The following is a 14034-nucleotide window of genomic DNA, read 5'->3' on the forward strand; positions in this document are numbered from 1 at the left end:
GAATTCTTGATTAGCAATTTTTGCCTTCAGTACTTTAAATATGTCTTTCCACTGCCTTCTTGCCTCCATGTTCTCCAATGAGAAATCAGCACTTAATCTTATTGAGGCTCCTTTGTATGTGACATGTTGCTTCTCTCTTGCAGCTTGCAGAACGTTCTCTTCATCTTCAGCATTTGACAGTTTATTTGAGTATAACAAATAGTGTGTATCTATTTGGGTTTTCTGTTGGCTATCTTGGATGTGTAAGTGTGTGTGTGTGCGCGTGCATTTCATTAAATGCGGGAAGTTTCAGCAATTATTTTTTCTTCTCCTTCTAGAACTCCCACAAAGTGCATGTTGATATGCTTAGCAGTGTCCCATGTTTCTCAGTGTCTCTTCATTTTTCTTCAGTTGTCCCACTTTCTGCTCTTCAGTCCAGATGACTTTAATTGTTTTATCTACAGGCTTTCTGATTCTTTCTTCTGCCAGCTCCAATCTGCTATTGGGCCTCTCTAGGAAATTTTCAATTTCTGTTACTGTGGTCTTCAGCTTTGTTTAGTTCCTTTTCATAATTTCTTTCTCTATATTAATATTCTCTTTGAGCTCATAGATTGTTTTCTTGATGTCCTTTAATTCTTTGTCTATATTTAGTTTGAGCGTATTTAGGAGTGTTTTTAAAATTTTTCGTCTGAAATGTCATAGTCTTGGTCCTCCTCACTGGTGGTTTCTAAAGCTTTAATAGTTTTTTCCTGGGCCCTAGCTTCTTGTTTATTATATGTTTTGCAATCTTTTGTTGAAGCCTGGACATTTTGAAATTTTAGTCTGTTATTGCTTAAATTTAAGCTCTAAAGCATCTGTTCTTTAAGTCTGTATCTAGCTAAAGTTATGAGAGAGCTTTCTTTGAATGCCAGGAGTTAAGAAAAGAAGAAGGGAGAGATGGGAGGAGGAAAAATAGAAGATACCTTTCCTTTAAAAATTACCTGTTTGAGTGCTCTCTTTCAAGACTTATCCATACAATGACTTTGGAGATAGTTCTAGGCCAAAGTGTAGGAGCCTACTAATCCTTTTTATATCCATGCATCTTAGCATGCATGTGTAGCCCTAGGAATTCCCCCGTTTACATGTATATAAATTTCTCTCTCCCCTAGGACAGCACTGCATGTCCAATAACCAGCAACCACTTGCCCTACCTAGACAGTGCAACTTGACTGCTCTCCCAGAGAATCCTGTAAGTGAGCTGTCTTCTACATGCAGGGCAAGTTCTGGAATAACAAGTCCCTCAGGCCACCACCAAACAGATTGAACCAGACAAATATTGTCCCAGATGTGTATAAGGGTTACTCTGTTCCCTCTGGAGCCAGGACCAGGATCTACCACTGGGAGCATGGGCTGGCTCTATGCCAAGCTGATGAGGCCTTTTTTTAAAATTCAGGACTTGACCTGTTATTTCATTCTTTTAACTGTTTTCTGGAGCTTGTAGAAAGATGTTTTTTGTCAATTATTGCTGGTTGTTCAATACTTCTTTGAGGGGACAGAGCCCTGAAGTGTCTGACTCCAACATCTTGATATAATTAGGGCATGGCCAATTGATTTTTTGCAATACTGACAAGACAATTTCATAGGGATATGGTAATCCATCCATCAAATAGTGCTTGAGATTTGGGGAACATGGCCATCAGATTAGGCAAATAGGGCTCAGCTTTCACAAAAATATTGGAGATAGAGCAAAAGCTGCCTGAGAAACCTGCTTTGTGGGTCATCAGACCAGGAACAGAGGCTCACAACTCCCAGGAGAGTGAGGGATAGAAAGACTAAGAAGCTAAAACAACAAACTGTGAGTTACTAAACCTCCCAGCTGCCAGGAAGGTCTCCCTTTCTCACCCCTGAGATATCAGCAGGTGTAAAACCCTTGGTGCATTGCAGCTGACTGAGAGAACAGACATCTTGCTCCCTGCTAGCTGTTACAAGGGAAAGGGAGGGTGAGACAAGACACTTTTCTTCATTGAATTCAGCCAGTGGAACCCATTTTGAATCTCAGCTCTGGCCACACAGAAACAAAGGAAAACCAAGAGAGATACGTCTTCACAGAAAAGTGCATCAACAAGTGCTATCTGCTGGCTGGTCTGGAAATTACATGTATAGAAACTGCTTTTAGAGCTTTCTTTACCTCTTTATCCCACCCCTGGGAGAAAGTCTGCAACCCATTAGTCAGTTCCTGGCATGATTTTAGGAACCTAAGCTGGGCAATTTTAAAGACTAGGGTAAGTTAAACCAAATATCAAAAAGCTGTGAAACAATAATAACAATAGGCGAGAGATAGAAACTGACCATCAGAGTAAATTCACAAACATATCAGATGCCTAGACATTAGTAAAATATTACAAGCCATACTAAGAAACAGGAAGAGATGGCCTAGCCAAAGAACAATCCAAATATCCTGATGAGATTCAGGATTCAAGACAATTAATCAATGATAATCACACAAATTTCCTACATAATTTTAAAGAATTAAAAGAAAATATGACTAAAGAGAAAAAGAGTTTTAAGAAGACATTGTGTGAGCATAAAGAGAAAAGGGTATTCAGAAGACACTGGGTGAGCATAAAGAACAATTTCAAAGTCTGCAAAGAAAAGTAACTGACCTTATGGGAATGAAAGACAAGATGGATGAGACTAAAAATTCATTAGAGGCACATTAGAGTAGATCTGAACTACTTGAAGACAGAATTAATGATTTTGAAGACTGAACATGAAATGAAAAACATATGCATTAATGATGTCCCAGAAGAAGAAAATGGAAAAGAGGCAGAGAGAATATTTGAGGAAATAATGACTTAAAACTTCCCTACCCTTATGAAAGACATGAATATCAATATCCAAGAAGGACAATGCATCAAAACAGAAAAACCACAAATAGACCTACCCTGAGAAACCTACTATTCAGAATGACAAATATCAGAGATAAAGAGAAGATTTTGAAAGCAGCAAGAGAAAAGCCAAGCATCACATACAAGGGAAACACAAAAAGATTAAGTGCCAACCTCTCATCAGAAACCATGGAGGAGAGAAGAAAGTGGTATGATGTATTTAAGGTGTTAAAAGAGAAAAACTGCCAGCCAAAAATTCTGTATCCAGCAAAGTTGTCCTTCAAAAATGAAGGGGGATTTGAAGTCTTCACAGATAAACAAAAGCTGATAGAATATGTTACTCAAAGACCAGAATTATAAGAAATGCTAAAGGGAGTGCTGAAGCCTGAAAAGAAAAAAGGAAGGTGAGATACTTGGAGAAGAGTATAGAAATGAAGAATATTAGAAAGGGTAAAAGTAAGAGTATGGTATGATATGACAACAGAAAACCACAGGTCTAAATGGATGAAGTAAGTAATGACTTTACAGTTACAACATTGAATATTAATGGGTTGAAATCCCCAATCAAAAGAATGGACTGATAAAATAGATTTTTAAAAAATGAGCCATCTACATGTTGTCTACAAGAGAATCACTTCAGATAAGGATATGAACAGGTTAAAAGTGAAGGGTTGGCAAAAGATATTCCATGCAAATAGTAACCAAAAAAGAGCTGGAGTAGTGATACTAATATTGGATAAAATAGATTTTAAATGCAAAATTCTTATAAAGGATGAAGAAGGTGATTATATGTTAATAAAAGGTGGTAATTCAACAAGAAGAAATGACTACACTAAATATTTATGCACCTAACCTCAGTGTCCCAAGATGCATGAGGCACACACAGGCAAATCTGAAGGGAGAAATAGATGTCTCAACAATAATAGTTGGAGACTTCAATACACCACTCTCAGTATTGATAGACCATCTGGAGAAGATAAATAAAGAAAGAGAGAACATGAATAATATGATAAATGAGCTAGACCTAACAGACATCTACAGAGCACTACAAATCCAAAACAGCAGGATATACATTCTTTTCAAGTGCCCATGGATCCTTCTCCAAGATAGACCATATGCTGGGTCACAAGACAAGTCTCAATAAATTTTAAAAGAATGAAATTATATAAAACACTTTCTCTGATCATGATGGAAAGAAACTAGAATCAATAATGGACAGAAAAGGGGAAAATTCATGCCTATATGGAGACTAAACAACACACTCTTAAACAATCAGTGGCCGAAAGAAGAAATTGCAAGAGAATTCAGCCAATATGAGACAAATGAAAATGAGAGCACAACATATCAAAACTGATGGGGCTCAGGGCCTGACTGTCACATGGACAGTACAGAGATTGAGGTCTCCCGAGTATACACCAACCCCAGCACTAACCACAGGTCCTGTAAAAGTAACAGAAGAGGCATGTGTAGAAAGGTCACATCTGAATCCAAGACTTGCAACTCCTTCTGGTTTATTGGACTTACCCTAGCCAGCTAATGGGGAGGTGAAGAAGGTCAACCACCACCCCAGGGAGCCAAGAGTGCCTACAACTGCAAGCAAGAGAATTGCATCCATCATTCATGTGGAATCTAAGCCCCCTCTCAATATAGAGGTGGAGTGGACATCACCATCCCAGGATCCACAGGGTGGAGGAATAGGGTATGGATTAGAGAGGATTTACTGATATTCTACTATGGAACTATTGTGATCAGTAATGGAAGAAATTGTAGCATTGATGAGGAGAAAGTGTGCATGGTTGCTGCTGAGGGTAGGGAGAGGGAAGAAGAAATATGATGTGGGGGCATTTTCAGGACTTGGAATTGTTCTGGGTGGTACTGCAGCAACAGATGCTGGACATTGTATGTCCTGCCATAACCCACTGGGTGGACTTGGGGAGAATGTAAACTACAATGTAAACCATTATCCATGTGGGGCAGCAGTGCTCCAAAATGTATTCATCAAATGCAATGAATGTGCCACGATGATGAAAGAGGTTGTTTGATGTGGGAGGAGAGGGGTGAGGGGGATGGGGGTATATGGGGACCTCATATCTTTTGAGTGTAACATTAAAAAAAAATAAAAAGAGAAAAAAAGTTAAAAAAAAAACCTGTGGGACACTGGAAAGGAAGTGCTGAGAGGGAAACTTATAGTCCTTAATGCTTACATTAAAAAAGAAGAAAGAGCTAAAATTGATAATCTAACTGCGCACTTGGAAGAACTAGGAAAAGAATAGCAAACTAATACCAAACCAAGCTGAAGGAAAGAAATAGAAAAGATCAGAGAAGAAATAAATGAGACTGAGAACCAAAAAATCAATAGAGAATCAATAAAACCAAAAGTTGGTTCTTTGAGAAAATCAACAAACCCTTAGCTAAACTGATAAAGAGAAAACGAGAGTAGACACACAAAAATAAAATCAGAAATGAGAGGGGGGACATTACCACTGACTCCATAGAAATAAGAGAGATCATAAGAGGATACTATGAACAACTGTATGGCAAAAAACTAGAAAATATAGACGAGATGGACAAATTCCTAGAAAGACACATGAACCATCTACACTGACTTTAGAAGAAAGAGAAGATCTCAACAAATCAATCATAAGTGAAGAGATTGAAACAGTCAACAAAAACCACCCAAGGATGAAAAGCCCAGGATCACATGGCTTCACAGGTAAATTCTACCAATTATTCAAAGATGAACTAATACTGATCTTGCTCAAGCTCTTCCAAAAAATTGAACAGGAAAGAATGGTACCAAACTCATTCTATGAAGTCAACATCACCCTAATATTAAAAGCAGATAAAGATACTACAAAAAAAATTACAGACCAATATCTCTAATGAATATAGATGCAAAAATCCTCAACAAAATACTTGCAAACAGAATTCAAAAGCACATTAAAAGAATTATACACCACAATCAAGTGGGTTTTATTCCAGGGATGCAAAGGTGGCTCAACACAAGAAAATCAAATAGTGTAATAAACCACATTGATAAACTGAAGCAGAAAAATCACATGATCCTCTTGATTGATGCAGAAAAGACATTTGACAAAATACAGCACCCTTTTTTTAACAAAAACACTCCAAAAGATAGGAATGGAAGGAAACTTTCTCAATGTGGTAAAGTGCATATATGAAAAACCTACAACTAGCATTGTACTCAATGGTGAAAGACTGAGTGCTTTCCCACTGAGATCAGAAACAAGACAAGGATGCCCACTGTTACCACTGTTATTCACTACTGTACTGGAAGTTCTAGCTAGAGCAATTAGGCTAGACAAGGAAATAAAATGAACTCAAATAGGAAAGGAAGAAGTAAAACTTTCACTACTTGCTGATGACATCATCCTATACCTGGAAAATCCCGAAAAATCCACAACAAAGCTGCTAGAATTAATAGACAAGTTCAGCAAAGTGGTAGGATACAAGATTAATATGCAAAAATCAATAGTGTCTCTATACACTAGTGATGTGCAACCTGAGGAGGAAATTTTTTAAAAATCCATTCATAAAAGCAACTAAAACAGTAAAATATTTAGGAATAAACTTAACCAAGGACATAGAAAATCTGTATTCAGAAGACTAAAGAACATTGCTAAAAGAAACCGAAGATTTAAATAAATGGAACGACATTCCGTGCTCATGGGTTAGAAGTCTAAATATTGTTAAGATGTCAATTCTACACAAACTGATACACAGATTCAATGCAATCCCAATAAAACTCCCAACAGCCTTTTTTTGCAGAAATCGAAAAGGCAATAATCAAATTTATTTGAAAGAGTAAGGGACCCCGAATGCCAAATATGTCTTAAAAAAAGAACGAAGTTGGAGGACTCTCATTTCCTGACTTTAAAACCTAATACATAGCTACAGTGGTAAAAACAACATGATACTGGCATAAGGACAGACAGATTGACCAATAGAACCAAATTGAGATGTCAGAATTTGACCCTTACATCTATAGTCAAGCAATTTCTGACAAGGCTGTTAAGTCAACCCAGCTGCACCAGAACAGTCTATCCAACAAACGTGCTGGGAGTACTAGATAGCCATATCAAAAAGAAAGAAAGAAAGAAGAACCCCTATCTCACACCTTATACAAAGATTAACTCAAAATGGATTCAAGGATTTAAATATAAAAAGAACAAGCATAAAGCTCCTAGAAGAAAATGTAGGAAAACATCTTCAAGATCTTATGGTAGGTGGTAGTTTCTTAATCCTTCCTTATACCCAAAACACAAGCAACAAAAGAAAAAATAGATAAATGGGACCTCCTCAAAATTCAACACATTGCACCTCAAAGGACTTTGTCAAAAGGATGAAAAAGCAGCTTATTCAATGGGAGAAAATATTTGGCAATCACATATCTTATAATGGTTTAATATCCATAATATATAAGGACATCATACAATTTATCAATAAAAAGAGAAAGTATCTGATTAAAAAATCAGCAAAAGGCTTGAAAAGAAAACTGTCCAGAGAAGAATTCAAATGGTGAAGAAACACATGAAAAAATGTTCAGTGTCACTAGTGATTAGGGAAATAGAAATCAAAAGTACAGTGAGATACAATTTCATACCTATTAGTCTGGCCTCTATTACAAAGTCAGAAAACTAAGTGCTGGAGAGGATGTGGAGAGATAAGAATGCTTATTCACTGTTGATGGGAATATAGAATGAATATTGCCACTGTGGAGGACTGTTTGGCAGTTCCTATGGAACTCAAATATAGACTTGCCACAGGACCCTGCAATACTATTGCTAGGTATATGCTCAGAAGAACTAAGAGCAGTGACATGAATAGAGCTGCACACTCATGTTCATAGCAGTGTTATTCATTATAGCCAAAAGTTGGAAACAACCCAGGTGTCTATCAACTGATGAATGGATAAACAAATTGTGAAGTATATACATTTTGAAATACTATGCAATGGTAAGAAGAAATGATGTCACAAAATATATGACAACATGGATGAACCTGGAGGACATTATGTTGAGTGAAGCAAGCCAGACACAAAAGGACAAATACTGTGTGGTTGCCCTATTATGAACTAAATATATTGTGTGAAATATAAATATATTATGTGAAATAAGAATATGGGTAGAATTGCATATGGTTTTTTTTTTTTCAGATACAGGGAATTTTAATTAGATTGACACAGTAAAGACCAAAAAGATAAAAGTGGACATAGCTACCTTATTTTCAGCACCTGCCTTTAAACAGGCTGATGAACACCAACTGAAACACAGGTGAGTCTTGCTCTATGAGACAGTGAAGGGATTTCCCTTAGTATTTAAATATATTCATAAAACCATTATATAAATCTAAATATAAAACCAATCTCCTAATTTAAGTTGTGAGTTGGCATTCACTTATCTTTGTGAAAAGTTGAACACTACAAATGCAACCTAGCTTTGAGTCCAATTATAACTTTAGAAGGCGGAAACAGTGATAGCACTTGCTGGACCAGAATTACTATCAAAATTCAAAAAGCTTGATCATACACATTTAACTATAAGCCAATATTATTTAACTCAGACTGTCCAACAAAAATATCCTATTGGCCATTCATGATCTGAATTCTGGTGTATGAATTCTGGTGTATCAATTTAAATATGTTACATGTACAAAAGTCATAAGACATTTTCGTTTTGCAATAAATAACGCAGTGCCCAACTATTACTCATTAGTAGCTTTTTTGAGATAAGCTATCAAGTCTGCCCTTTCTGCCTTCTTCTTAATGCCAGCAAAGATCATTTTTGTTCCAGGGATGTACTTCTTGGGATTTTCTAAATACTCCATCAGTGTCTCCTCTCCCCAGGTGATGCCTTTGTTCTTGTTGGCATCTGTGTAAGAGAATCCAGGGGCCTGACCTGTCTTCCGCCCAAAGAGACCATGCAGATTTGGCCCAGTCTTGTGCTTGCCTCCCTTTTCCACGGTGTGGCACTGGGCACATTTCTGAACAAAAATCTTCTTGCCCTTCTCAACATCACCCATTTTGAATTCGCTCTCTCGTCGCGCACTACACAGGAGTCTCGCATATGGTTTTCTTTGAAGCTGAACAAATGTAAGTTAATAGTACAAAATATTAATATCAGACAAAAAAACCACATTATTCTAAATGATGGAGACCAGACATATATTGTATGATTCCACCTATATAAAATATAAATATAAATTGATTTCTAAAGATGGAAATAGATTAGTGGTTATGTAGGTCTGAGGAAGGAATGCTGAGGGGTGTGGAGTCTTTCTTTTTGTAGTAATGAAATTGTTCTTAAATTTTTAAGATGATGAATGTACAACATTGCCATTATACTAAAAACCTTTGATAATACACTTTGTTGTTTTTTTTTTTTAAGATTTATTTATTTATCTTTAATTCCTCCCTCCTCCCCCGGTTGTCTGTTCTCCGTGTCTGTTTGCTGCGTCTTGTTTCTTTGTCCGATTCTGTTGTCGTCAGAGGCACGGCAAGTGTGGGCGGCACCATTCCTGGGCAGGCTGCACTTTCTTTCACGCTAGGCGGCTCTCCTTACAGGTGCACTCCTTGCGCATGGGGCTCTCCCCTGCGCGGGGACACCCCTGTGTGGCAGGGCACTCCTTGCGCGCATCAGCACTGTGCATGGGCCAGCTCCACACGGGTCAAGGAGGCCCAGGGTTTGAACCGCGGACCTCCCATGTGGTAGATGGACGCCCTAACCGCTGGGCCAAGTCCGTTTCCCTGATAATACACTTTGGATAGAATAGGTATGTACAGTGGGGGATGAATAGAGAAATTGAAAGGTGAGGAGTTTTCTTGTTTGTTTTTTATTAATATTATTATTGAAATAATGAAAATTCTCTAATAATGATTGAAGTGACAAACACAACTATGTGATTATAGCAAATAACATTGATTGTACACTTTGGGTGAATTGTATGTTTATTAATATGTATCAATAAAACTGATTTGTTAAAAAAACTTACCTCCTGAAAAAAAATGGTGCTAGATCAATTCATATCCATATGCAAAAAAATAGACTTAAAACCTTTACCTCACACTATACACAAAATTTATCTCAAGGTGGATTATAGACCTAAATGCAAAAGCTAAAACTATAAACCTTCCAGAAGAAAACAAAAAAGAAAATATTTATGACCTTGGATTAGACAAAGAGTTTTTAGATATGACATCAAAAACACCAACAACAAAAGCAAAAAGCAACAAAACAAGTCATAAATAAAATTGATAACTGGACTTCCTTAAAACTAAATACTTTTTTGCTAATAAAGTAATTTGCTTGTACCCAAAGAACTCTTATAACTCAACAATAAGAAATCAAACCAACTGTTTAAAAAAATGACTATCTCACCAAAGATGACATATGAATGGTTAATAAGCACACGGAAAGGTTCCCAGTATATTTTTTATTAGTATCACCATTTCATACCATACTCAGAATATGTACATAATACATACAGCATGAATTTAATAAAAAAAAAAGACAATAAAACGTGTTGGCATGGATTTGGAGAAACAGGAACCTTCACACGTTGCCAGCAGGAAAATAAAATTGTGTACCCATTGTGATGTTTAGACTAATGTGTACTCAGCCAGGTAATTGTGTCAAGTTGTTTGGCCAAGCAAGCACTGGGTTAAATGTAATACAAGGACATTTATGGACTTCAGTTACCAGTGACTTTACTGCACAGATAGCTGATTACATTTACATCAGTCAAGGAGATTGCTGTCAGCAATGAGTGATGATTTATCCAACCAGTTGAATGCCTTAAAAGGGGAAGTGATTTCAGCATTCAGAGAGAATTTCCCAGCTCATTGTTGGACAGCCAACATCTCCTGGAAACTCATCAAGGACCTTCATTGGACTTTCATCAGAGCCCCTGGTTAGCAGCCTGCTATGGAACCTGGACTTGTGCATCGCCATGGTCATGTGAGAACCTCTTATAAAATCTCTTACTATTGACAGATATTTGCTGTTGATTCTGTTTCCCTAGAGAACCCTGACTAATACACCCACTTTGGAAAAACTCTTTCTTAAAACTTAAGAATAAATGTATACCCACACAAAGACTTGTATGCAAATGTTTATTGCAGCATTATTCATGATAGCCCAAATTGAAAATAATCCAAATATCTATTGAATGGTGAACAGTTAAACAAAATGTGATATATTCACACCATGAAATCTAATTCTGGAAGAAAGGGAACAAATACTGATACATGCTATAATATGGATAAATCTCAAAATCATTATGCTGAGTGAAAGAAGCTATATGCAAAATATTTCATGGTATGATTCCATTTATATAAATATCTAGAAAAGAAAAACTAATAGAGACAGAAAGAAGATCAATGGTTTCCTGGGATTGGAGATGGAAGTGGGTATTGACTGAAATTTATTTTAAGGAACTCATTAGTGATGGAAATTCCTAAAACTAGATCTTGGTGATAGCTGCTGAAAATCATTGAACTGTATACATTCAAAAGGTGAAGTTTCAATGTGTATGTAAATTATACCTCAATTACACCATAAAATACAAAAGCACTTGGTAAAACTCATCACCTATCCATGACAAAATTCTCAACAAACTAGAAATGGAAGAGAATTTCCTCAACCTTCTAAAGGTCATCTATAAAATGCTTAGCAGTAATCATACTTAAAGATAAACTATTGAATGCTTTTCCTCCAAAATTAAGAAGATGAAATTTCTGCTTTCACTCTTCATTCCCAAGTGTTTTATATTTTTAATGCTATTGTAAATGGAATTGCATTTTTCAAATTGATTTTTCAATTGTTTGAATGTAAAAATGAAATTGAATGGTCATATTTTGACCTCATATCCTGTGACCTTCTAAATTTACTTACAAATTCTATAATAGAGGTTGCTTTGTAGATTTCTTATGTGTGTGTGTGGTTTTTGTTTTTTTTTTTACTTAGATAATAGTGATAACTGTGACTAGAAAGAGCCTTACTTCCTCTCTAATCTTTATTTCTTCCACTTCTTTTTCTTACCTAGTATACTTTTAGGACTTCCATGTTTTTTGATAAGTAGATATCTCCACATGCTAGAAAGGGTAAAAAAGAAAAGACTGACAACACCAAATGTTAGTGATAATTGAAACAACTAGAATCTTCATACATCGTTGGAGTGAAAGTAAAGTGGTACAACCACTTTGGAGAATGCATTTACGTTTTCTTATAATGTGAAACACATACCTAGCTTGTGACTTAGCAATTCAATTATAAGTATTATTCAAGACAAATGAAAAAAAAATGCCCACCAAATACTTACATAAAAATGTTCATAGGGGCTTTATTTATAATAACTCCAGATTAGAAACAACCCCAAAGTACATCAATAGCAAGATGTTAAAAGTTCTTGATATACTCATACAGTAAAAGACTACTAAGCAATAAAAATGTTCAATGTATGTTAAACTAATCAGTGAAAGTTTTAAGAGCAACAGTATGTGCATTAGTTTTCTGTTGTTGTGTAATTAGTTGTCACAAACTTAGCTGCTTAAAACAGGACTCATTTGTTAGTTTACAGTCCTACAGATCAGCAGTCTGGGCAGAGGGTCTGGGTTCTTTGCTAAGGGTCTCACAAGGCTGAAATTAAGTTGTTGGTCTGGCTACATTCTTGTCTGGGACTCAGGGTCCTTTACCAAGCTCACATGCTTATGGCAGAATTTAGTTCCTTGTAGTTGTAGGACCAAAGTCCCCATTTCCTTGTTGGTTGTCAGCCCAGTTCCACTCACCTCTTAGAGGTCTTCCACAGTCCTTGCTCTATGGCTCCCTTTACCTTAGAAGCTAGCAATGGAGAATTTCCCTAGCATTGAATCCCTATCACACTTTAAATCTCTTCAACTTCTCTATCTCTGACCCCAAAACACATTTAAAGAGCTCATGTGATTTGGGCAGGCCCTCTTGGATAATCTCTCTTCCTTAAAGGCACTATTACACCTAATCATATGAGTGATATCCCATCATGTTTACAGTCCTGTTGATTATATTATATTTTATAGGGTGATTATATTTTATAGCAGGAATCTTGGGGACATCTTCAAATTCTTCCTACCAAAGAAGATTCACACAGTCTCAAAGTATAGCCATATAAGTTATTTCTTCATTACAAAGAGCAACATAATATTTCAAAGAGAAGATACTTAGTGCATATTCCCTAATTAAGTGATGAAAGTCAACATAAACTACACTGGGAAAAGCCAATATCATGTGCCTCCAGATCTCACACATTAGAGAGGACACAGCACTTCTTCTCTGGTTTTCCTGCCAAAAATGTACAAACTAAATCAAATTATGCAGTCACGTTAGACAACCCTGGGTGGTGAGACATTCTACAAAATAACTGGTCTGTAAAGGTCAGGAAGGACTAAAAGCTAAGGAATTGTTTCCGATTAAAGGAGAATCCTAAATGCAACACATGATACTAGCTTAGATCTGCGACCATGGTAAAAATTTAGAAAGACATTTTTTGGACAATTGACAAAATTGACCAAATTTGAATATGGATAATGGATTAGATAATTGTTATCTAATGTATTTATCTAAATGTGTCAACCTCAAATTCCTGTTTTGATCATTGTATTACAGTTAGGAAATATGGAAGCATGTAGGGATATGGGGCATGATGTCTTCAATTTATGTGGAAATAGTGCCCCCCCTCCCCCCAAATCCTGAACCCAAACTCCCTGCTGCCATTGTAGTCAAGCTATAACTCTTCAGAGATCTTTCCTCATTTTCTGGGCAGGATAATTTTCTTAGTGAGTAAACACAGCATAAGAATAATATTAAAACCTGTCAAAGTTTAAATCTTCTTTGGATCCTCCCTCCATCCGAGAAGTTCCTCCACTACATGTCAGGAAATATGGAGATATTTATAGACTAGAATGTGTGGGGATCCTTCTCCAATCAAATTCCTCTTTAGATCTTCTGATCCCCCTTCAGGATTCTTTCTGGCCATATGTCTTATAAAACTCTGAGCTACTGGCCCCAGACTTCTTTTTTAACCTCTGAAAAAGACCCCCACCCCGTCTCTCTCAGTATTGCTCTCCCAATGTCCTTGGCATACTCTTGGGTGCTTTTGTTTCTCTTTATTTTTTTTTTAAATGATACAGTCAAAA

General features: G+C 36.5%; 1 protein-coding gene across 1 annotated transcript; it reads right to left on the bottom strand.

The window, feature by feature from the left end:
- Nucleotides 1-8570: 8570 nt before the first annotated feature.
- Nucleotides 8571-8888, bottom strand: LOC101416149 (cytochrome c). Its single transcript, XM_012526696.4, has one exon. The coding sequence runs from the start codon at nt 8886-8888 to the stop codon at nt 8571-8573; it is 318 nt and encodes a 105-aa protein (XP_012382150.1).
- Nucleotides 8889-14034: the final 5146 nt, after the last annotated feature.

This window comes from Dasypus novemcinctus, chromosome 4 (genome assembly GCF_030445035.2).
Source record: "Dasypus novemcinctus isolate mDasNov1 chromosome 4, mDasNov1.1.hap2, whole genome shotgun sequence".
Taxonomy (NCBI): Eukaryota; Metazoa; Chordata; class Mammalia; order Cingulata; family Dasypodidae; genus Dasypus; species Dasypus novemcinctus.

Bases quoted from the DNA above. Each gene is read 5' to 3' on its own strand.
- LOC101416149 (XM_012526696.4), bottom strand. From the start codon at position 8,888: ATGGGTGATGTTGAGAAGGGCAAGAAGATTTTTGTTCAGAAATGTGCC.